The sequence below is a fragment of the Mesocricetus auratus genome, unplaced genomic scaffold (assembly GCF_017639785.1).
Source record: "Mesocricetus auratus isolate SY011 unplaced genomic scaffold, BCM_Maur_2.0 Super-Scaffold_100010, whole genome shotgun sequence".
NCBI lineage: Eukaryota > Metazoa > Chordata > Mammalia > Rodentia > Cricetidae > Mesocricetus > Mesocricetus auratus.
Genome location: NW_024429194.1, coordinates 22,695,384 through 22,720,958, shown reverse-complemented (window position 1 = coordinate 22,720,958; position 25,575 = coordinate 22,695,384). Strand labels below are relative to the sequence as shown.

At 37.1% G+C, this 25,575-nt stretch overlaps 2 protein-coding genes across 9 annotated transcripts in view; one reads left to right on the top strand and one right to left on the bottom strand.

The window, feature by feature from the left end:
• Positions 1–25,575, top strand: part of Gigyf2 (GRB10 interacting GYF protein 2) — a 121,009-nt gene that overhangs the window by 51,477 nt on the left and 43,957 nt on the right. For all 4 annotated transcript variants that reach the window (XM_040753094.1, XM_040753096.1, XM_040753095.1 and 1 more), the window contains 3 exons: positions 280–391; positions 1,485–1,525; positions 23,928–24,107. In XM_040753094.1, coding sequence (XP_040609028.1) covers positions 280–391; positions 1,485–1,525; positions 23,928–24,107 — 333 coding nt within the window. The remainder of the gene's footprint in view (positions 1–279; positions 392–1,484; positions 1,526–23,927; positions 24,108–25,575) is intronic.
• Positions 2,978–23,962, bottom strand: Kcnj13 (potassium inwardly rectifying channel subfamily J member 13). 5 transcript variants are annotated; one of them, XM_040753101.1, is made up of 5 exons: positions 23,913–23,951; positions 18,666–18,724; positions 9,943–10,418; positions 7,565–8,032; positions 2,978–3,116 (listed from the first exon to the last, which is right to left on the bottom strand). In XM_040753101.1, the coding sequence occupies exons 1-5, from the start codon at positions 23,913–23,915 to the stop codon at positions 3,097–3,099; spliced, it is 1,026 nt and encodes a 341-aa protein (XP_040609035.1). In that variant the 5' UTR covers positions 23,916–23,951; the 3' UTR covers positions 2,978–3,096. The 5 variants fall into 5 exon arrangements, with proteins under 5 accessions (XP_040609035.1, XP_040609032.1, XP_005082293.2 ...); XM_040753098.1 differs by lacking the exon at positions 2,978–3,116 and adding an exon at positions 3,140–4,841 and having other exon boundaries at positions 23,913–23,954; XM_005082236.4 differs by lacking the exons at positions 2,978–3,116; positions 18,666–18,724; positions 23,913–23,951 and adding exons at positions 3,140–4,841; positions 15,452–15,622.

Sequence of the window (25,575 nt, the reverse complement as noted above, 5' to 3'; positions counted from 1 at the left end):
TAGATTTTTTCACTGTTAACCTTTTCATTGAAGAGCTTCTTGTTGATGCTGTTTATTGTGCAGGACTTGGATTCTTTCAGTAGTATTTTGTTTGCTGGTATTGGTTTGTTTTTTAACCCATAGTTAAGAGCCATTATAGGCCTCACTAAATACTAAAATGTAGACATCCTGCTTTGTATAGGGACCGACAGAACTTCACAGAGATTGACCTTTAATGTTAAACATGTGCTGGATGTCTGTTTCTGACTGTTTCACCTCCCCCTGTTTTCTTATTTTCAGGCAGAGGTAGAGGTGAATGTGGTTTCTACCAAAGAAGTTTTGATGAAGTAGAGGGTGTGTTCGGGCGAGGAGGTGGCAGGGAAATGCATAGATCACAGAGCTGGGAAGAAAGGTAACTAAAGTGTTTAAATTGTAATGTGAGGATTTGTTGGTCTATAAAACTTGCTCCAGTGGGATTCCATAATACTTTCCTGCAGTGCCAGCTACTTGGTAGGCTGAGGGAAGAGATCCTGGAGTTCAGGCTATCCTGCACAATTTAGCAAACTCCTGACTCAAAATAAAAATGGAAAAATGGGCTTGGATTATAACCCATTGTTAGCTCTCTGGGGAGGTTCAGCCTTTAGTGCTCCAAACAAAACAAAGCACACCATGTTCCTTTTGTGACTGTTGCAGGGTTACATGTTCCTGTGATTCCAGCACTTGGGAGCTATGGCAGAAGAGTCATGAGTTCCAGACCAAAATGGGCTACATAGTGAGCTCTAGAGAATTACAAAGATTGGGTGGAAACCTGTCCCCCCCAAAGGAACATTCTGAAAACATAAAGCTTACCCGTTTTCAGCTTTATAGAGCTGAAGCCTCTGTGCACAGTTACAGAACTTCATCCAAAAGTTTTAATTATTAAAAAACCATAGTGGTGAGAAAGTTTTAGATAATCCTTGTTTAAAACTATAAGTGTGAATAGATGAATAAATTAGTGTAAGTATGCATAATTGCTTTGTTATTTGATTAGCAGTCATTTTGTTGATTGGTATGTCATATATATGTGTGTGTATGCATGCATGCATGTATATATACATATATATTATATGTATTCATAGAATCATTAAAGTTAAGGGTGTACCTTGATCTCATAATAAGGACAGAAGAGTTAGGTTTGTAACTGTCTTACCCAGCACCCAGAGGCTCTGGATTTAGTACTCAGGACCACAAATGAAGGAGATTGAATGATGTGGAAAAACATTGCCAAAGTAGTATATAAACACTCTGCCATGTTTCTAACTAAAATGAATACTATTCCAATCATTAGAGGCTGATTTTTGGTAGGTAGCGTGGTGGAGTTTTTGTTTTCATCATTATGCTTTCCTGTGTTTTCTAAACATTAGATAGCAGAACTGCTGTTAAAGGGAGTACAGGAATGTGAGTATCATGATAAGAAATCTGTGTTGCTTTCCAAGCCTTTTTTGAAATTTATTTTGTCTTTTTAGGGGTGACAGGCGCTTTGAAAAGCCAGGAAGAAAAGATGTAGGTAAGGTTCTTACTGTTTTGAACTATGATCTGGACTCTCTTGTTATTAATGCTTAGCAAGTCCCATACTGCAGGATAAATTTAGTGCAGATTAACTGTTATCTGCACAAATCCAGTAGATGGAGCTGTAACACTGTCAAGAGTCCTGTAGGTCTTAAGGGCTTCCATGGGTGAAACCAGGACTAATGAATATAGATATTAAGATTCACTTGACTTAATGTTTTAGGATTATGTGTTTTCTGCAAGGCATATGTTTTTCATATGACACCTTATTGGACTGAAATTCTAAATCAGGAACTAATCTGGTTAATCTTTATTAACATGGGTGAGAACAGGGGAACTGCTGAAACTGTGGCCTTTGTGTGAGAAGGCAAAGACTAAAATGGAATATTCTTACTTTATCAACTATTGGACTGTTTTCTTTTATTGTGTGTGTTTGCATACTATTTATATGTGGAGCCAGGGGGACATATACCACACTATGCATGTAAAGGTTGTGTAGTTGGCTCTGTCCTCCCTTCATGTGGGTTCTGGGGCTCAGATTCAGCAACACCTTTACCTGCCTAGCTTTCTCTATTCAGCATGCTTTGTTTTTGTTTTTAATTGTGAGATGTCAGCTGTCAAACAAATTACATAGTAAAGGTATCTACTTAAGAGGAACTTAAGAAAAGTTGATTTAGTGTTTATGATGATTTAGTTAACTTATAATGTTAAGATGGGTTTTCTGACTGATAAATTGGTGGTCTGTATTAATATTTGGTGAAAAAAGCACCAATTCACAGTATCAGTACATAATTGAAAAATTTGGTATTCCTTGAAATATCAAGTGTTCTACAGAGTATTATTGTATTTGATAGTGATTAATATTTCTCATAAATATGTTAACTTATACTGTTCATAGACTGAATTTGAATGCAATGGTTTGTAAACAAGGAAGTTAAGATGATCAGTTTTATTTCATTGCTTCCATGCAAGACTCACCTAAACATATTTGTAACTTAGTTTTATTCATTAGCATGGCATTGGGAATTCCTGATTCTCAATAGTGCAATGACATTAAATGAGTGTAGCATGATGAAATTTAGGTTTAGCTAGGCAATTTATCATCACACTTCACCCATATTGTAGACTATTTTGTGAATGCTTCCTGGAGAGATTTGGTAGGTCCTTTGTTCCCATCCTTATCTGATTCAGTAGTTTAAAAACATTTTCATGTGTGTATGTGTATGCTGTGTGTATTGGTGCTGGGAACTGAACCTCAGGACCTTTGGAAGATCAGCAAGCAATATTAACTGTTGAACCCTCTCCCTTCAGGCCCTGACTCAGCACTTTTGCCCTTGATTGTAGAGAGGTGATGAAGAGTAGTAGTACAGGATTTGAAATCAGAAGTCCATGTTTATTCTAAGCTCTTGCATTCCTTATTCTCAAAGTCAAATGAGAAGATAATATCCTATGGAGTAATTGAAATCATTTATTCATTCAACGTTGAATTCCTAATTAAGTCATAGGCCTTGTGCAGGTGGTTAACGTTTTCTTTGGAGGATGTTGTTAGTTGCTGGTCAGATTTTTAAATCAGTGCTCAGGGAAGTAGTCTGTGGAGTAGGAAAATTTGAACTTTAGATCAAAATTAAGGTTTAATAAAAAGCCAAATCTAATGAAATGTAAATTTAACAGCAGAAAATGCAGTCTTATATAAGTAAACCACAGAATTTCAAGCATGGAGTAGCCTCTTGGGAAAGACTCAGCCTTCCTTTAGATGACCTCAGCTTCATGTTCATCAGCAATGCCCTTTTAGGTTAGGCAGTATTTACTAGATCTAAATTATCCTCAGTGAGCCAGAAGATGGAAAACTCATTTCCTTTTATTAGTTTCAGATTTTTAAATTATGCGTATGTATGTGTGAATGTATGTGCCCTCCTGTGGCAGCCTGTGGAGGCCTGAAGAGGATGTCAGATCCAAGAGAGCTGAAATGGCAGGCAGTTATAACCACCTATGTGGGTGCTGGGAAACTCTGCTCTTCTGTAAGAGTACCAAGTGATTTATCCAGCAAACACCCTGCCTACCCCATCACCTTTTGTTTTATGAGATAGCCCAAGATTTGTGCCCGCTTTATCTTGAAAGAAAAGGGTCATTATTTGCAGTTGCACTTGAAGTCTTGTGTTGGCAACTGCATCAAGGAAATGGGTTGTTTGGATAGAAGACGAAACTGTGGGCAGGACAGAACTTGAAGAAGGATTTGCAGGGTCACTACAAATACTGGTTTACAGATCATATGAGCGAATTTCAAAGTCTGAATAGTTGAAGACTCAAGGAGGCAGGTGTTAAACACATTCTAAAAATGATCTAACAGTTTCTGAAATTGTTGCTTTGGGGAAGTAGTGAGTTCTTGGTGAGATCCTGGCTGACATGGAACTCACTATGTAGACAAGGCTAGTTTCAAACCTAGATCCATATGCCTCTGCCTAAGTACTGGAATTAAAGGTGTGTACCACCATAGCCAGCCCAAGTATAGCTTGATTTTTAATTTTCAAACTTTAGAGTCAGGAACTGGTGAGTAAAAGTTTTACTTCATTGTCATGATTATTTGTAGTTACCATATGAATCTAATTAATTTTCCTAACCTTCCTCTTTGATAAGGCGAATCCCAATTAGGCATAGTGCTGAGGAGTTGAATCATAGCTCTTGGGGAGAAATGTGTGTGGAGGCCAGAGATAGATGTTGTGATTTCCCTGTTGCTTTCTACCTTAAGAGTCTGTCACTAAACCTGAAGCTGTTTTGGTTAGGCTAACTAGCCAAAATGTTCCTAGAATCTGCCTGTCTGGTCGTCTCCCTTCCCTGGTTCTGGGGTTACAGGTACATGGAGACATCTCTTGTTTTTTTTTTTTTTAAACATGGATTCTTGGTTTTGAACTCAGGTCTGTGTGCTTATACTGCAGGTGCTCTTACCCACTGAGCTATCTTCAAGCCTCTGCTTGCTTGTTCCTTTTAAAATTAGAGAAGGGTCATATTACATACTTACTTTAAATTATTTATTTATTTTGATGTCAGGGATCAAACCCCACGGTCTTGTAAAGACTAGGAAAGTGCTCTGCCACTGAGCTACAGACCTAGCACATGCATTTCCTTTATATGTGAAGATAAATGGATAGGATTGCAGACATCTGGGTAAGAATCATGGCTTACCCCTGTGAATCTCCATGGAGGAATAGATACATAGGTGGAAAAGACCTGTAGCATCAGATTTGTAAGTCCTATCCAGCAGTAAACGATTGCTGTACAGGAGAGATTAGTTCCTATGATCATCTTGTAGTATGCTTCTGTGAGAGTGAAATGAAAATTATCATTAAAAATAAATGATCCTCATGACATCAGTACGCTCAGTCAAGTATGATACATTTTATATTTTTATGTGAAGTATCTAGAAATAGTACAGTGTTCTTTGTAACTCCACCAACATGGATACCTATTAGGTTGAATTGTAAGATACAATATGCTTTTTGTTGTGAGGTACTTGGAGATAGACAATGTTTTTATTATTATTTTTTTAAGTTACATATTTTTTTTTCCTGGCAGCTAGTAGTATATACTTTTCAAGCATAAATCTAATTTGAAGAATCTTAGTAACTGCTTGTCTTCAGTTATTTAAAACTGTCATGCTTTCTTATTGGTTTCCAAGAGTAACTTTACTTGGCTGTTAAGTGGTCTTCCTTGTTGAGTATATGAGTTCCCAGTGATTTCTTCCTTTCTTGATTTGCATTCCATATTCCTGAGGGGATAATGGTCTCTGCAGAAAAATTAATCCTAGAAGCCATGATTCTTTGAAATAAATGAATTATGTACAGTGTTCCCAGAATCTTTCTTTTCCCTGAACATTGAATTTGAATTACATTTCTTGTAAAATTATTTTTTATGTATGTGAGTGTTTGTCTGCGCAATGTGTGTGTGTCTCTAGTGCCTAGGGATGCCAGGAGGAGGATATTGGATCTGCTGAAACTGGAGTTAAAGAGATGCATTGCCATGAGGATGCTGGGAATCAAACTAAGGTCCTCTGCAAGAGCAGTCAGTGCTCTTAACCACAGAGCTCTCTCTCCAACCCCTACCAACAAATTTTCAGATATCAGATTTTATCTGACTAGTAACTATGAAATGAAATGTCTGTAGGGAGATTTGGGTTTAAAGTGTTTTAATGTATTCACTGTCTCCTCAGGCAGCTTGATAAACTTGTAATCTGTGTAAGTAACAGGGAGTCTCAGATAAGGTTATATTTTTTTTTACTGGTCAGGTTAATTTTATTAGTACAGATTTCTGCTGTCTTTATCAGCAGTCTTGAGTTGCTCTGCCCGCCATAGCAGAGTTTATGCCTGCAATTTTTAAACAGCAAAATTTCATAAGAAATAGGGTTGTGCTAATAGTCTTCTGCTATTATTAGTCTTAGGGCTCTCCAGAGTTGTTCTTTATTTTTTTTTTCCTTCTGTCAGAGTAGAAAAATGTGACTTGCGGTTCTCTGTAACATTACTGTTACTTGGTATGTATTTTGAGATGATCCTGCCAGGGTCATCCACCACATTGAAAATTAATTTTGTACTTTCCCCACTTAATCCCAAATAAGGGAAATGGAAGAGGAGGCATACAGTTACACAGATCTCTTTGAAACCTGATAGTATCATTTTTTTTTATTTTGCTGGAGGACAGCTCAATTTTTTAATTGAAATGAAAATTATTCAAGGAATTTCCTTAAGCTGGGTAAAAAAAAAGCATTCATCTTAGTATATATAAAATAAAATCAGGCAGAGAAAGCATAGTTTTCATGGAATATTAGACTTGGAAAGAAATAATAGAGATCATCTAGTCCAGCCTCCTACTGGTAAATAAACACTCATTTTGTGTTTATAGAAAAAACTATTTGATGTTGGAAACAGGAATTTGGGTTTGAAAATACTTTGTTACCTAATTTTCTGCTTTGTCTATTGTAGATTTTTTCCTAGTTGAGTTATATCTTAATGAAACTTTCATATCTATAAAAACTTAATACATGTGTGTATTTAGGAAGTTTGTAGAACTTTTCCTATGTCATTGAATGTGTCATGAGTCCGAAGACACTGCTTTTACTGAGGGTGGGGGCAGCTCAGATGAGGAGGTGATCAGCTTTCAGATTACTACTTGAGTATTATGCAAGTCCGAGTTTAAGATAGTAGGAACACACAGCTTTGCAACTCTTGCCAGAAACACCACCCTGCAGGTTTTGTCTGGGCCAGAACTTTTCTTACTTGTTTGAATATTCTGCATAAATACATGAACATACGTATATGTATTTGGGTGTTGTAGTCAAATGTTTTTGCGGTTATCTATATTGTCACTTTTCTTTTGTATTTTTGCTCCTTGCTGTTAAAAATTGGGAAGATAATACCCTATTTTTGTAGCTTAAAGAATCAATGGAATGACGTTTGCTGTCTTGAAAAAAATAAAAGTTGTAAAAGGATATTCACTAAATATTGTAAAATCAGCTTTCCACCCAGGAAGCTATGTTTGAATCTAGACTGTTGCTTCAGTTTACAGATGAAAATGAGAGCCGATTTTCTTAGAGTTCAGCTGTATTAGCCGTCACTGTCCGTTTTATCCTCGTCATTGATACCATGCTACAATGGGTACCTATCAGATTGAGTTGCCTTGATTTGAGCAAATTATCACTGATATAAACTTGATAGTATAAACTTTTTTGTTTTCAGGGATGTATATAGTTAGCTTAGCCTTTTTTTTGTGGGCATAGACATGATGTAATCAGCATTGAGAAAAAGGAAGCATGAGATTCAGTGAAGGAAAATAGCTGCATAACTGGCTGGATATATTTAATACATTAAGAAGTGAGATGGTGTGGGTGAGTCTTATTCTGTCAGCCCTGTTTCAGAGATCTGAAAATTGTCAATGCTTTGTCCATTGATATGGATATCTAGGTCAGTCCTGTGTGGACTCTTAGAGACCACAGGAGTTGGATGTTCAGGAACAGTCTTGTCAAAATTCTCCATCTTGACTTGATACTCACCTTTGGAACTTCGAGTTATTAGAGCTGCAAAACGGTGATGTAACATGATCTCGGATGGTAGGTAGGATGTCCTCCTTTGGCAGATTTCTCCGGTGCCTTCTTGCATTGCTGAGAGGAACACAACCAGTTCAAAGTGTGGAGGGTTCTCATGCTGGAGAAGGAGGGTAGCTAGTGGACTTGATGGGACGATGGCATGGTAGTAGGTTAGCGGGAAGATGAAGAACGGACATTCCTCAGAACTGATACCATCAAGATGGAAGTCCACGCTGGTCTGGTAGAGTTCACCATTTTCTCTTTCCTGATAGAGTACAGCTGAGACCCGAACATTGGTTAGAGGGCTGGGCCGGGTGTTGGCCACTTGGAAGATAAGATTAGGTTTGCCATCTTTGTGAGCTACTACTGCTAAGTCAGTGAAGCGAATTGAGAAAGCTCTATTTTTTGGCCGTGCAATCTTCGCCACAAAGGCACCTAAATTAAAAACCATTGAAATGTTTTTTTTTTCAAGAATGGAAAACTTTAAATCTCAATATTTTTTTCTGAATGGGAAGAGTATGTCAAGTAGTTACTTATTTCTCATTCTACTGAGTAAGGAATTTATACCACTGTTAATTTCAGAATTTTTCAGAGTATATGTAACATGTCTGTTAAGAACCAACAAAACCCGAGATTTCAAAATGGCTGTAAGAATATTTTGATTTGTTATGAAGAAATGTAAAAGTTTATCTTGTAAGTTACAACGATCAAGAACTCATCATTTTCTATATTCATGCTTACTTAAAAACAGTAATAGAAAATAAATCCAGTGTGGTTACAGTTGTACAACTTGGAGTAAAGAGTAGATTCAGCGCAAGGGGATTAGGAGAGGGCTAGAAGAAGGGGTGATACATTAAAGAATGTTTAACTTTGAAACTTCTAGAAGGATGCGTTTGGGGAAGCTGGCTGTATCAGGTGATTCAGTGTATCTTTTAAGTGCATCCTCCTTGTGTACCGCCCACAGCTCTAGGAGGGTTTCCTAACCATTCTTGTGCCACAGAGCCTGTTGGCATGCTGGTGAAGCATATGCAATCCTTATATGTATATATGCATATATGAATATATATAATTTATATACGTATATAGAATTTACTTTACCTTATGCAAATGAGTGTTTTGCTTACATATATTGTATTTGTTTACCATATGTGTGACTCTGCCTGTGGAGAGTTGTAAGCTGCCACATGTGTTCTGGGAACTGAGCCTAGGTCCTCTGTCAAAGAGCAACAGGTGCTCTTAACCACTGAGCTATTTCTGTAGACTCCATAATTATGTTGTAAGTGCTTAAATGTTAAATGCAAAGAGGAAATCAAATACATTGAAATTCAGTTAATGTTTGAAAAATATACAGTATTACATATGCCATATCAATGTATTAACAAAATCTAGCAGTGGGTTATACTGTAATTCTGAAGTACTATAGTTGACTTGAAATACCTGATTCTGTTTATACCAAAGTTGCTGGTAGTGTAGGTTACCCATCCACCCATCTACCAACTTATCTATCATTTATCCATCTATTTATTAATCTCTATATAACAATATGCATATCATATATTTGTATATAAATTCATAATTGAAGGAAATGGCAAATTTAGTTAGGGATTAGTGCAAAAATGTAAACATTTTTCCCATCCAAACACACAGGCTATTTTCAGTTTATCTAAGACTGGAGCCAATATGAACATTCTTATAGAAGTTAAGTGATTTGTTATAAGATACAGAGCCATTTGGTAGCACAGTGGGTCATCATCGTTCATGATGCTTAGTGCTTATCAGTCTATTAGTTTGCTTTTTTTTAGGTGTATTATATATAAAAAGAATCAGCATTACAGGGAAGAGCCTTATATGTTACCAGAGATAGGCAAATGCTTATGGCCATATCCCGATTACATTTATGTATATCTGTAACTTTAAAACATTGTGTTGAATGTATTGCTGTGGGCGTATTTGTATTGAGTATATATTGAATAGGTGATCTTGGAGGAGAAAGTCCTACCTTAAGAAAGAAGATTAAGAAGTCAGATTCTTCTGTCAGGTAGCATGACTGTTCAAATTTGTATTTAGTATACTTACTCACATACTTAGCAAAAGAGCTTCTGTGAGAATTTACTTTTAGGCCATTTGTTATTATTTTTGCATAGTGCATTCCTGCAAGTTAATGACATAGTCCTTTTTTCTTACATAGTTCTAGTATTCTTTATATATATTTCTATTGTTTGTCCCTAGATTGTTAAAATAATAATAATACAAATAGATTATTTATGATAGACTTGCCTATAACCAACTATATACTTTATAAAAGGCTTGTAGTATTTTTTTTCTTTAAAAACAAAAATAATTACCTGTGATAAAAGCCTCTAGCATGAGGCCTAGGAGCATTTGTATGGCAAGTAAGGCGATTGCACTTGGACAGTCACCACTGGGGAACATGGTACCATAACCAATTGTAAGTTGCGTCTCCAGGGAGAAGGAGAATGCAGCTGTGAAACTGGTGATGTACTTCACACAGATAGTGTGGTTTTCAGGTGGGGCATCGTGATCTATTTCCAGATCACCATTCATCTCAGCTAGAACATACCAGAGTACTGCAAAGACAAGCCAGTGGACAACAAAAGAAGCAGAAAAGACCAGCATCATCCAGCGCCAGCGCATGTCCATTAGGATTCCCCAAGCATCCCGAAGATAAGCAAGGCCTCTTTGAGCACCATCCATTTGAAGTGTGCTGTGGCCATCTTTTGTGACCATCCTCCGGTATCTTTGACTTAGGAGAGGAGCATTAACTTTACAATTACTGCTGTCCATCTCAGTCTGTAATTTTCTGAAACAAGAGTAAAGTAATTAGCCCTTAACTGACTTAGAGTTCATATTCATGGGAGCAATTACTGCTCAGGTCATTTATTTATTAGCTAGTTATATATTATTTCAGGATATTTCTTATGCTTTCTTTGAGTGACTGTAAAATTATTTTCTAAATATATTTTCTGAATTACAGAGGGTGAGGTTTATGATTTGTGCTTTTTTTTAGCACCTACATTTGTCTTTGCACAAATATACAGGCATTAAGTATTTATTGAGTCAACTATCATTTTTAAATAACAAAATTTAAAAATTTGCTGATAATTGTGACTATAATAAGGAGACTAAATATGAAAGTATTATGCTCTGTAAATAAGTAAAAATCATTTGGAAAGTTAGTGTTAGACTATCTTGTTTCCTTGGAGTTGCTGGTGATTGAACCCAGAACTCTGGGCCTTGGGCATGCTAGGTAAGCACTCTACATTGATCTAGATCCCCAGCATTCTGCATATGTTTTGAAGTCAGACTTAGTACTAGGCCAAGACTTACATTTATGTTAAACTTTTAGGAATTCAGTTCTCTCTCTCTCTCTCTCTCTCTCTCTCTCTCTCTCTCTCTCTCTCTCTCTCTCTCTCTCTCTCTCTCTCTCATTCATTCAGTGTGTGTGTGTGGGGTAGGGGGAGGAGTGCATGTGTTCCATGTTATTTTTTGAAGGGCAGAGACAATCAGTTCTCTCCTATTTTGTGGGTTCAAGCTCAGGTCATTAGTCTTAGTAACAGTCACCATTACCCGCTGGCCCCAGATACAAAATTTCAATGTAGTCCGTGGAATTAGCCTATTCAAAACTTTTTTTTGCCATCGTGGATATATTAATATATTTCTGGCCTCATTGATGGATGGATACCTGTGGGACATACACATTCTTGGTTCATACTAAATCTTGACAAATTATGAAATTCCTGGCTGGAACTCAGTGGTAAAGCACCCACCTAACATATATAAGACCTTTGGTTCAACCCCCAGTAAAACCACCATACCTCAAGAAGACATTCCAACAAGATGTATCTAGATAATATCCCTTTCCCCTGGAACTAGGGATGGACTTTGGGCCCTTATGCATGCTAGGTAAGTTCTCTCCTACTGAGCCCTCCTCCCAGCCCTATTAAAGGTAGCTTTGAGAATAAGTAAACCAGAAGAAAAATATTAAATGTTTAATAATCAAAAATAAACAGTAAGAAATCAGATGGCAATTTTGAAAGCATTATAGTGTAATTAGTTCTGTGAACAGTTTTCATGAAGGGCTAGACTTTTTCCTGTGTTATCAATGGGCATCTTATGTATGACCAACCTTGGAGACTATACATATATCAATACTTTTGTATAGTGACTGTCAGGAACAAATCACTAAAGGTGATTCTTCCGAAGTAGATACCTTGAGAGTACTTAATAGCCACTTCTGTCCCCCTCCTCCCTTATTTTTGTTCCCTTAGGTAGCTTAGGCTGATGAACTCTGGATTCTCCTACCTCAGCCTTCTCAGTTCTAGAATTACAACATGTGTTATCAGCCTTGCTGCTTTCTTCTTTTTGATGCTTAAGCAGGTGAAGTGAGGTTACTTGGGTTTGCTGGACTGGTCTGTCTAGGGACTCTGGTGTTTTAGAGACTGATTTTCTGTTACTGCCTTTGGACATTGGACAGCTAGGCATGTATGACTTTTTCTTTTGTCCTGAGGCTGCTGTAATCTTATTTGATGATACGTAGGCCATTCTTTCATATTTTTAGATAGAGCTGATTGAACACTGGATAGTTATTTAATTTAGACTAGATGGTCACTTCAGTTTCATGTGACAGAGTTTAAAAAAACAAAACTTCATGTTGTATCACTTACTGCCCTACCAAGTTGTCATAATCATTGAGTGTCTTTTTTGTTGTTTGGCAAGTACTGACAAGTGAGCCACTCCTCAGCCCATATTTAATGTTCCTTATTTTGCTAGATTCTTAAAATATTTTAAAAGACCTTTCCAGAACAACAAAGCCTTTATAGATACTGTACTAGATGCTTCCACCCCTCTCTTTTTGTGTGGCAAGAGGATAGACATTTCCATTTTCAAAAATATGGAACCACAAAAGTATATAGAAAGGCAAGAGATTATACACCTTATGTGAGGGTTTTGGATTATTGGCCTAGTCTAATTAACAACAGCAAAAATTTACTTTTAATTTTTTCGATAAGAAGCTGTTTATGCAGCATTTGTGCTGTACTATGTTCTAAAGCTGATCTTTGATGGTTCCTAGCACTTTTAGTAGGTGTTTTTTTTTGATCCTGTGTAACTCAGATAACTGACTTAAACCATGTCTGCTTTATACGTGGTTCTTAACGGTGGTAATGATTTATAATAGTAACTGATAGATATTGTTTTTCCTGTGCTAGGCATCATACAATTTCATGGGAGGCTAAACGCAATGCCTTGTGCAGGCTAAATTCAGTATTAGTTGCTTTATTGTTGATAAAATGCTTCTTTTATAGTAATAGCTACTGATACATTCCCATTTTATAATGAAAGTGAGGCACAATAAATTTTCCAAGGTTATAAAATTAGCAGTTACTGAGTATTATTCTCAAGCGTACGTGAGTCCAAAATTAGTGCTAAAAACCAAGATATTTGAGTCTAGCCTTTGTGAGCAATACTGTGTTGAAGAACCACTATAGGGGCTAGGAGTGGCAGCACATGCCTTTACTCCCAGCACCCTGGAGGCAGAGGCACAAGAATCTCCCAGCCTCATCTGCAACCAGGAGCCACTAGAGAATACTGTTTCTCCAGGAATGCTTATTAGGTTCAGACTTAGGATTTATACGTAAGCAATGGATTTTCAGTTAAAGAAGACTTCTTTTAAGACTTAAAACTGAACACAATCAGAATTATTGAATTATTCTGCAAAACAGTAAAATAAAGCAGTCTGAAAAGGGGAATTTTATGCAACATTGCCTTGAACATACTTTGTCAGGTAAGAAGATAATTTTGAATTAATTTTAATGAAAGAAATCGTTTTGACACGAAGAGGAAGTCTAATATAGTGAAGATGCAGACTTTGATGTTCTTGTGTCTTTGTAAAAATCCTCTTGTGAGCCTTTGTAGCCATTAACCTACTAGAGTGTACTAAGTGCTCCTTGCTTCATAGAAGCAAAGTAGAACAAGTTCACCCTTGCTTAAGTCTGATTGCTGTAGAACCCCACATCTAGCAGGAGAGCTTTTCTATGCACACATTATGCCTTCAACACTATTTTCACTTGAGTCTTATTATGATTGCTGTGGTTTACCTACGGTTTTTGTAACAGTGTTCATCTCGACTCTCTACAATTTCATTTTTTTCCCCTCCAGCAACTAAATAACATGGAAACAGTTATGGGCAGGGAAATCAACAGGCTGGTATCAAAACAGTGAAGCATTTTTGGTTTTGTTTCCCCCCATGAAACATTGTTGACTTTTGTTTTGATCATGTTGGCAAATAGTTGAGAGAACGTGAAGCATTCATATAGTCAAGTCACTGCCTCATAATGCAAAGAATAGGGATAGGGATAGGAAACATGGCCTGGAGGCGCTGGCTCTGATTATACCCGGCAGTGACATTTTGGGCAAGCTGCCTTGTCCCCTTGGCCAGATATCATTAGATTAAAGCAAAGAATATGGTTAAAAGAGAGATTAAATTACATGATCCCTTAAAGTCTACCAACAAAATTTTAAGTTTATGTCTAGTTTCTCAACTAGTACGTGTTTCCTATTGGTTTGTTTGATTTTATGTCTGCTTATATAGTCTTTAAAAATATTTCATTGCTGTTGGCCTGATATTTATAGGATATTTTCCCCTTCTCCTTCATGTAACTGTCTGATGGGTAGACATATTTCCAAATAATTTTTACATTCTCACTGGCACATGGGAACATACATACTTTCCTCCCTCTCCTCTCTACCCTCTCTCTTTTTGAGATTGATTTTTTTTAAAACTCAGGCTGTTAGCAGTGTAGCTAGATGTCTTTGAACTGATGATTCTGCTTGTCTCCCAAGTCCTAGGATTGTAGATATGTGTTCCTGTAGTTGACTATGAGTACATTTTGGTTGCATTTTTCTTGATTTAGATTTTTGTTTAATTTTCATGAACTGATCACAACAGGAAGAATAGACAAATGGAAAATTTGTGTGTATATGTAGGGGGTCTGTAATATATTTATGTATTTATAGATTGTTTGCTGGGAAAAGTATTTATTTTAAAATGAGAGCTTCATTGCTTTATTAATTATCAAAATAACAGTGTTGCTCTGTCCATTGGGTGGTAGCCCCTAACTTAACAACTTCTGTTGCTGTGCTTCTAGAGGAGTGCTGTAATTCCTGTTCCACAGTTAAGATAGAGGCTGCACTTAGAAATGTTAAATGAATACAGTGTTTGTTCATGCCTTATGCAAACACTTTAAAGGCTGTGTTGAAAGTCTCTTAAGCACCTTTCCTGGCCTCCATAATTAGGGCAAATAATGTGGATTTTAACCCCATTATGTAAGCTCAGAGAGTAGTTCATATTTTAATTTCTTATATACAGAATCTATTTCAGTAATAATTCCCTGCTTAAAAAGAAATTTTAAGTTAGGACACACATCTCTTTTGGATTAAGAAAATTAAAAACATAATGGTTTATTCTTATGGCATTTATTTTCCATATGTTTATTTTGAGTTTCTCTAATTCCATCCAAAAAAACACATTCTTTTTTCAAAGCCACTGGGTTTTATCTAGGATCTTTTCCTATTTATTTATATATTATAACAAGGAATTAGTATGTATTTGCTGAAATAACTGAGAGCTAAACTTTCACCAACACTTTCAGTATGGCTACTTGCCAGTTCTAAAATTGAAGGAAAAAGAACAAACCTTAGCTATGAATGTCTAGTTAATGTCGCTGTTGTAAAACTCTATTGTAAGCAATCTCGCTTTGTTCCTATTTGCTGCCACTATTCTTGCCTGTTCCACTAAAGGAAAGAATAAGAATGAAGGTCATTTCATGTACTCACCAGTTCTCTTGTGGGGTCAGCCTACCAAGGTAGGTCTCAGGAAAGCTAGTAACCTTGTCTTTTTGATCAGGTGATTTTAACCTACAGTGTAGTCTGTAGGTTCTCTTCTTAGACTGGCTTTGCAGCTTACATTCCTCTGTTTATAATGTCGTGAGGGCTGGTTTCAGCTGAAGCTGATGTGATTGGTCACTTAGTCTGCAGGGGGGCCAATTAGCTCTGATCATGTGGAAAAGAATGCTGGTTTGTTAGGAGGTCTTTCTTTACCCAACACAAACCTTAACAACTCTGGAGAAAGCCTCCAGAACTGACGTGGAGAAGGGGTGCATTTTTTCCCTCTAATCAGGACCGGTTTTTAGTAAGTTTGCATAATCTTATTTAAGAGTTTATTTGAAAGTTCAAAAGGATAAAATTCCCTGCAAGATTTCCTTTCAGCCCTCTCTTCTTATATTCCTTGTTAAAGTGTGAGGTATCTCTTTCAGGAATCTTTTTTCCACCATTTCTTGAGGGGAGATTTTGTTGGGTAAGGATGTTTAGGCATAATTGATGAGTTGATATTTCTGGCTTTATCAGATCTCACCTCATCAGCATGGCTAAGATTAGTTTCAAAATGAGTAGGGATAGATCATTTAGTTACCTGAAACAGTGCCCATTCCCTCCTTCCTAATTGCAAGGTAACAGACATTGGTTTTTGTTTGGTTTTAAAGCTGTGTAGTAGGATTTGACTAGGAATATGATTGTTTGATACCTTGTACTTTTCTTTAAACAGCACCCTCGTGAGGGAAGGAAAGGGTTTTTTTAAGGCTTGCTTTAGTGATCCTTCACAGGGTCTTTTCTTGGTATATTTGATGAAGTAGAATAAAACAGTTTTCAGGGTACATGAATTGTAACTCAGTAGTGAAATTGTGTTTACCTGGAAAATGTCAGCAGTTTAGCTTGTAGCAGCCTGCACATGAGCTAGAAAGGATGGCCTTGTGTAATGCCTGGTGAGCAGTATTTTCTTCTCTGGTAGCTGCCAGTTTTAAAACTTTGATCAAATGTTACACATAAGAGGATCTGAGAAACAAAGGCACTGTTTGTTTGAAGTAAAAGCTTGGAGAGGCCTGCTGAGAAAGTTATGAATGTAGACCAATCTAATGCTACTTAGGAAGGGAAATCCGACTTTGTGGATTCCTCTCCTTCCCTTCACAATTAAAAAAAATACATTAATTCCTTCTTTGTTTTATTAATGCCAAACATTAATACAAGTTTAGACACAGCACTAGTAACTGTGACCTTTAGAACCAGGGAAGGTAATCAAGGTGAGATTCACATGTAAGACTTATTCCCTGCATGTGCTGTTAGGAATTTGTGTTATTTTCCAGCTAGCGGATTGAGGAAAACACCTAACTGAAACAGCAGAAACGCTGGAGCGAGTAGTGGGACACTGTTCCCAAAAAAGCAGAAGCACATTAGCATGTCTTGCATTGTCTTTAACAGTAGGTAAGACAGAAAAGAATGTCATTTAATTTAGGAAACACCTCCCACTATAAAGAAAAAGGCATTTTGACTGTATAGTCTACTGTGGCCTTCAACTCATGATTCCCTTGCCTCAGCCTCCCAATTACTGAGATTATAGACACGTACCACTGTGCCTGACAGACTTCTTCAAAAATATGCTCTTATTCCAGACTGTATTGATACAAAAATGATACATTAAGTTAATAAATGTCTTTAGCAGGTATAGTAGCTCATATCTGTAATCTTAGCCATTGGTCAGCTGAGGCAGTAGGATTGTTTCGAGTTTGAAACCAGTCTCAGCTACACACCCACACGTACATATACAAACATGCACCTACACAACGACTTATGTGAAATAGTTTTCTAATTCTGGGACTCTTTCAATTTGAGAGCCTGCTGTGGACAGTGTCACTGATGGCTGACTATTGTCGTTAGACTTTGACTCTGGAGCTGAGCATTCCCATGACAGTCACTTGGGCATCTAAATTATTGGGAGATAGTGCTATCAGAATGACTGAGGTGACATTGGTAATGGCCCATGAGATATGCCACCTTCACCCTAAAAGACATAGTAAGGTAACTGGAGTTGGATTTCAAACATCTCTTCTGTGTATGAACATAAATGCTACTGATCCATCGATGATTTTTTTATTAAGAATTATAATGATTATACCAAGTGTCACAAACAAGTAAATTTAAATTAGTCTTTATTAGATCCAAATTTCTGACCCTAAAAGTACTGATTCCTACTTTAGCTGAAGTAGCCTAGTGTACAGTTTACAAATACACTGCAGTTTTCTTTAAAATGGCAGGATTTGTTGGAGTGCAGTATCTTGCCTACTGGTCTGTCTGACTGGTTGCATGTATTCTTAACTGATTTGACGATGTTAAAGATACCTAGACTCCTTCCAGTTCTGCATGGTGAGATATGTCAGGCTGTTCTGGGTGTGCTATCCACACACTGAGTATGAGGGCTGTTGGGATGGGGTCACATGTCCATTGTTTGAGGTACTTTTTCAGAGACTCTTCCTCTAGTCATCCAGGCAGAAGCAGCTGAACTTTCAGGACCGTGCTCACCAGCTGAGCAGAGGACAAGCTGCAGAAGTTTAGAGACTCCCAGTGTAGACTTTAAACCCTGTTTTCACCACTCTGGAATTATGACTATTAAGAGCAAGGGGAAGTAAGTGTCCATACTTGGATGGGATTCCCTTTCACTATTTAATAGAGAAACACAAAGTCAATTGTTACAAAAATTTGCACATAAACAAGCTTCAAAGTCTGTCCCATAATTCCGCTTTTGCTTTTGGAGTTTGAGTACTTGTAAGCTCCAAGTTTCACAGCTGTAGATTTTGTTGGCTGAATGCCTCTGTGCTCCATCTGAAGTTTTCCATAAACACCAGTTTTGGCTGTGAGTCAAACATGCACACAGGTGCCCTTTTACCGCTCCTTCTCCTTAGGAAGTCCGCCCAGAAGACCAGGCAGAAGCCAGCACTAAATTTTCATTTAATTTGTAGAAAACTCCTATTTTGTCTTAATACATTAAGGAAGAAACAAGTATAAACTGTCATTGGGGGATACTACTTGTACATAATATACTACATCTGTATTTTAACAGCTATATGCCTTAAGTGACTATAAGGCAGTAGAATTTCATGATATAACAGTTGTTTACTATATTGAGCAGAAATTTTTTAATTGAATTTTTTTTTTTTTTTACCTTTTGAAGATCGCAGACACCGTTAAGATTAAGATTCTGAAAGCCTTAGACTGTTTGCTCTGAAAAACAAAACATCCTTGGTCACAGCATGCTTCCTGTTTAGGGCCTCTCAGCCCGGAGCTCACCCTTGATTATAGTTTGGGAATAGCTGCTTTACCTAGTCTCTCTTTCCAGTTTGGTGTGTTGAAGGCTCCCTGGTGACTGCCTTCTCCAGATATTCCAGGCAGTTTCTAGGTGTGTACCAGCAGACAGCAAGCATGAGGGCTGTAGGGGTAGGGGCATATTCCTATTGCTTGAGATATTTTTAAAAAGAAAATTCTGATCTGCTATAGTCTTTCCAGTCTCTCTGTAGCCAGGAACTATACTGCTTATATACATGCATTTACAGACTATTTCATTAGATTTTAAATCATCTTATTTATAAATTGAATTTTCAAAAGAAGTTACCAGAGTTGTTCTTTACTCAACTTTGTCATAGTGCTGATGTGTTACAAAGAGTCTGAGTTTGAGTGCTAGAAGGGTCTATGTGGGTGGCCCTCATTGTTGCCTTGGCCACCGTAGAACACTGCAGTTACTAGAAACAAAAAGAGGATAAGATAGCATCTTTTAAACTGTCTGCAAATAACTTCGATGCTTGTCATTTAAGTTTCATCAAGAATACACAAATGTACCAGGTGTGGTGCTGCATGCCTTTAATCCCAGCACTTGGAAGGCAGAGGCAGGTGGATCACTGAGTTCCAGGACAGAAAGGGCTACACAGAGTAACTGTCCTGAAAACTGAATAAACGAAAAGAGAGTGCAAATCTATAAGTCTTTTAAAACTAGATTATCCAAGTGAAATTCTTTGACATTTCTCCTTGTTTACCAGAATTTATACACCAGATACCTACTTATTAGAAAAGGCCCCAAACTATTCCAGAGGTTCTTTATTCAGTTATTTTTAGTTATTAGTAGCAATTGCAAATGTTTTTTATATTGTTTGAAGCCACATGTCTTCTTAAATTAATTTCTAGAACAAAACTTTTCTATTGAAGAAGTTGATCTTAACCATTTTTTTCCAGAAATAAACATTTTGAAATTATTTTGGTGGAAATACTGAAATAAAAACAAGTTGCCCTAAGTTGTACTATCCGTCATCCTTTTGGAGCTTGGCATGCTTAAATCCTAGATCTTCCTGCTGCTTCCAATGGGCATAGTTGTGAGTAACCCACCGAGAGTAATGTAGTAAAGATGGGTTAGGAGGGTGCCGGCCTAGGTTCTATTTCTGATTCATGACTCAGCTATGTGATCTTGGGAAACCACCCACAGGTATCTCTTTCCACACAGGAACAATAGCGATGGTGAGGTTTAACTTAATCTCCTGTGGTTTTTAGGACTATCAGGTGAACTATATCAGGACATTGTATCAACTATAATGTATCAGGTCCTTTATTCCTATGTGTATCCCTGGGCTGTGGAGCAGAGGGCAGGCGCTATGTTCAAGTCTGTCTTTGTAATCTCCTGTGTCTAATAGGGTTTGTTTATGAAAGAGGCATAATGTTAACTTTTACTCTAGCTTTGAGAAAAACAGTCAAATGGCAAGAGTAATACCATTTCTTTGGGGGAAATATATGATAGTAATCATAAAAACTGAATATGACGCGTTCCCAAGGGAGCATATCTCTATGGCCACCAAAATTTTATATAAGAATGTTCAGAAGCGTGTAGTTAATAATAGCAAAAAGCAAGAAATAACCTAAATGTCAGCAATTTAAGAGCAGTACATTGCAACTATTTCTTCAGTGAGATCCGTATACCAGTGTAAAAGAACAAGCTATTTTTCAGAGATAAATTAATATTCCATTTATATAAAGAAGTTCATGGCCGGTGATACAGCTCAGTGTTTGCTGTGCAAAGCCTGATGACTTAAGTTTAATCTCCAGGATTCATGTAAAGGCAAAAGGAGAGAACCAACTTCACAAAATTGTCCTCTGTCTTCCTTGTAGATTTTGGTGTGTATGTACTCCATTCCCCAAATAAGGTTTTTTTCCCCTCTTTTTAAAATTGTTTATTTATATCACAGTTTCTCCTCCCCCCAAATAAAGTTTTTTTAAAAGTAAATTCCAAAAGGGCAAAATTAAGAAATCAGGATAGTGTATGGATTTGAAAAGGCTGATGGTGGTATATGTGAAGATTTTTGAGAACCTCCCCCCCCCCCCCAAACTAAGGTTTGATTTTATACAATCATTTGATAAAAACTCAGTGAATTGCACATTTGTCATGTGTTCACCTAAGAATGTTGAACTTTAATTAAAAGGGGTTTTGAAGAGTAGAGCAGGAAAGAGTGAAGTCTATTTACAATTCCTTGAGTCTTTTTCACTCTTTTCTTTGGAAAACAACTGTAAGTCCTAAAGGTTGAATGTAGGATTGTAAGGACTGTTGTCATCTGGGTTTCCTTGGTTTACCAATAATTCATAATTGAAACCTTTCTATTGTTGTTATCCATGTGTTATATTTGACATGTGAAAAGTATGTGATCATTCTTAGCAATTGTTTTATAGCAGCCGGCACCTAGTAACTCAAATTTGAATTCTCATTGATTTGCTAGTGTTCATGGAAATTCAGGCTTCTTCATATCAGTCCCACTCCCCTCAGCTGAGAAATGTGAGGATATAATTGACTTGTTAGCATTACTAGGAGACGAGTAATTATAGAGAAATATTTGCTTTCAGAAGTGAAAACTGTGGCTGTAAGGCAGCAGGAGTGTAAATTCCAGTTACTCAGGCTCTGTGGTGATCCTCTGCATCCAGCCACTTACAAAGCAAAAGCAGAAGGATTACCTGAGCCTGACTGTTGAAAGCCTATCTACACCAGTCAATGAAGCAAGGATCTATGAGGGGGAGGGGAGGACACACATCTTACTTGTATGCATGTTTGTATGTATGCATTAACTCCTGGCCTAGTTATGTTCTCCATTCTTGCTCTTGCTCTCTCTTTCTCACGCGCTCTCTCACATGCTCACTCTCCTGTGTGCTCACCCCTTTGCTCTCTCACTGTATAGTGTGGCTCAGATTGCCTTGAACTTTTTGGCAGTCTTGTTTCAGCGTTCAAGTTTAAGATTGTAGAATTATTAGTACTTTAGTGATTTAACTTTTAATTTATTAAGCTCTAATAGTGTATTCATTTGGGAAAAGTGATATCCCGTGTTTGGTGAGTTCTGCCTTTTGCTATTAGTGCTGTATTGCTTCCTTTGATATGTTCACTACTCTCAAAGATTCTGTGTGGAAAAGCAGATGATGAAAATGAGTGGCTAGATTAGTTTAGCCATCTGTCATTAGTACTTTGTATTCTCACAGCTCAGTAGCATTTGTGACAATTCTCATTGTCTTTCATATTCAAATACATTGAAGGTTTCTTCTAATTTCTCTCTTGTATGGACAGCTACATTTTTCATGAAGCCATATAACAAATACAGTGTTTTTAAAGTTTATTGACCTCTCCATCTAAGCAGGAGAGCCTGGGAGGTCCTTTAGTGCAAAGAAAGAGTGTTACTGTACTTGAATCTATATCGTTGATTCACTGTGCTATAAATTACTATTGAGTGCTGTTTAATAATGAAATGTGTTTCTAGACAATTTCCAGAGGTTATTTATTGAGCCTCAATGTTGTCAGCCATAAAATGGGAAAAATAACTTCCTGTAAGAAGTATTTTAAATAAAATCAGTTAAGTGGTTTTTGGGGTCTCCTCTCTCTCTCCCTCCCCCTCCCCCTCCCCCTCTCTCTCTCTCTCTCTCTCTCTCTCTCTCTCTCTCTCTCTCTCTCTCTCTCTCTCTCTCTCTCTCTCTCTCTCTCTCTCTCTCTCTCTCTCTCTCTCCTCTCTCCTCTCTCCTCTCTCCTCTCTCCTCTCTCCTCTCTCCTCTCTCCTCTCTCCTCTCCTCTCCTCTCTCCTCTCTCCTCTCTCCTCTCTCCTCTCTCCGCGTGTGTGTGTGTGTGTAGTGGGACACATATGTGTGGAGGCTGTCAGGTTTGATGGCAAGAACCTTTACCCACTGAGGCACTATGATTCTGAGGCATTTCGTTATTTAGTTATAATAATACCTCCTAACAATCTAAAAACTGTGTGAACAAGCAGGATGTTAAGCCTTCATATATATAAAATGTAATATAACTAGAAACAGATCTCCTCATTGGATTCCTTTTTCTTTAAAACCTTTATTGTGGTTTAGTTGAAAGGATCTGTCATCTAGAGAACATGTAACTGTTGCAGACTGAGGGTTTTAGTGTTCTCCATTTTCAACTAATGTGAGATTTTGTAAGATGTTAGGAGTTATATGTCAGCATATACCAATTTGGTTTATATTGCCTACAGTTTTTTAAATCATTAATGTAACTCTTAAAACATAACTGTTAGACAACATAGCTTTGAATTCTGTCCAAAAATCAATTTGTCATATTCCTATATTGCTGAGTCTTTACAGTACACGACTTTCACTTTTAAATTTCCAATCTGTTTTTTAATAAAAGTGGTTGAAATGTATACATTTCTTGATCTGGGAGACTCTCCTATGCCAGTTGGTTATATAAGTTAAGGTAGTCATTTAATAAAAATGTCTTTTAAAAAAGTTTATGCTGCTAGGGAAAAGTTGGCAAAATGCACCATTGGATGAAAATAGCAGGAGTACAAAATAGTATGCTATTATCCTCAGGATGTGTGTGTAGGAGTTATCTGTACATGACTAAATGTACATATGGGCAGTTTTTAGAAGATTTTATAGGAAACTAGTGATGGCTCTTCTTAATGTTGGGGACTAAGTCTCTGGAGTTCTTATGTAGAAGGAAGATTAGTTGAATTTTCATTGTATGTCTTTTTTTAGTAAAGGATTTATTGTATTGTTTTGTGTCTGTGAGTGTTTTGATTGCATGTATATACATGCTTGCCTGGTGCCAGCAGAGTTGAGAAGAGCATTTTGAGCAGCTGTATGGGTGTTGGGAACAGAACCAGGATTCTCTGCAAGAGCAAGTGCTCTTAACTGTGAGCCATTTCTCTAGCTCCTCATTGTGTGCCTTTTAAAATTGCACTTATTATTTTTGTTTAGAAAACAATTGCCCAATCTTTGAACATTGAACTTCATAAAAAGTATATTTGCATGTATACATATTGTCAGTTTATTAACACTTTTTGGACATTGAAAGGAACAGGTAAGTGGAAAGTTTGAGGTATTACGTGTTTCTCAAAATCTTTGCTGGTAAGAACTTGTGCTAACTTACCATGTTTTCTTATAGGAAGACCAAATTTTGAGGAAAGTGGACCAACATCTGTGGGGAGAAAGCATGAATTCATACGGTCAGAAAGTGAAAACTGGCGAATTTTTAGAGAGGAGCAAAATGGAGAAGATGAAGATGGAGGTTGGCGATTAGCTGGATCAAGAAGGGATGGAGAGAGGTGGCGACCTCACAGCCCAGGTAAGAGTTGTGTTGTGTAAAGGACAAAGGAGCTGAAATGAGAGCTTGCTAAACATGATTGGGATTTAATAGAAAAGGAAAATAGCTTGTTTGTTACGTTTTTGTTTTTAAAGAAATCATTTATGCTGTCACAGTTCAGGCTTATTATTACAAAAATATTTCAACAAAACAATTCTCCAACACATCTACTTAGTTGATTGAAATCACTTTTCTATTTTCCTGGGGCAAATACGATGGTTTAATAGGAAGTACCTGCCTGCATTTGCAAACATGGGGGAAGATTTCATTCCAATTTTTACCTCTTAACCTTTAATCTATCTGTAGCATTCTTTAAAACTTAATAGGACATAGTAAAAAAATAATCTTACAAATGTATAATTATATGTTTGGAATGTGTGTTGTCTTCGTGAATATTTTTTTCTGAACAAGAAAGGATTATTCTCCCCCCTTTCTTCCTTTGAAAATGTGATTGGGGAGGGGGAGGCTTATTTGAAGAATAAACTTTAAACTCAGGTCAGAAGTAATCACAAGTTTATTCATTTGTTCTCTTGACCTTAGAAAGGAGAACAAGAATAGTAATGATTAGTAAATTTCTAAGTTCTTCTTTGGACTCTTAATGTTTCAAACCATTCTTGGGCATTAGCTGTGCCAATAATAGAAGACACTGGTGCTTTGTGAAGCTCCTTTGCTTCCATACTCATGATGCTCAGATGTACTGTAGCTTGAATCTTTGGGTCACATAGACAGAATGTGTCTGCCCTGTGAAGCATAATAATACCATCTGTGTTACCTTAGTAGGGTATTATAACAATATAAGTATTTTTCTCATTTTAAAGTCAAGTTGTTAGCCAAACCTCTAACCTAGCTGTAGCAGGGGTTTAGTTTGTTACTGAGTAGTATGTAAATAGAAACATAATGAAATTAACCTTTTGATAAAAGCCTGATTATACCAGTTCTTCACAGCTGCCTCTTGGGCAGGTTTTCTGTCATGAATGGATATTGTTTACATCATAGGACCCAGGCAGTTCTCATCAGTTTGTGTCCTAGGCAACCACATGTCATAATTCTCTTCAAGGCATTGCAGCATTTTGTGCTGAGCTTGCCTGTAAGGAGAGGGGTTGTAGACTTATGTTCCCAACAAGCATTCAGTGAAGAATGGACAGAATCTGGGCTGAAGGAGAAGAGAAATTCCAGCTGGTCAAAAACAAACAAGGTGAATGTTTTGGAAGATGAACAGTGCTTCTGAGCCCAAGTGTGTGATATTGTGTCTATTAAAGGGAGTTAGGTCAACCTTTAGTGTTGTCTTCTGCTGTTGTCCTCCCCTAGCAGCCTAGAATTTGGCCATGCAGTGTTTTTTCTCATCTATCTTTTCTAAATCTTTCCCCTTCATTTGTTTTTGTTGTTTTCTTTTTTTCTTTTTTTTTTTGGTTTTTCCAGATAGGGTTTCTCTATATGGTTTTGGAGGCTG

Bases quoted from the DNA above. Each gene is read 5' to 3' on its own strand.
- Kcnj13 (XM_040753098.1), bottom strand. The intron at 10,419-18,665 runs GTAAAAAAAAAA...CTCTTGTTTCAG, and splicing joins GTGTCTGCGATCTTCAAAAG to AAAATTACAGACTGAGATGG. The intron at 8,033-9,942 runs GTAATTATTTTT...TTTTTAATTTAG, and splicing joins GCTAGAGGCTTTTATCACAG to GTGCCTTTGTGGCGAAGATT.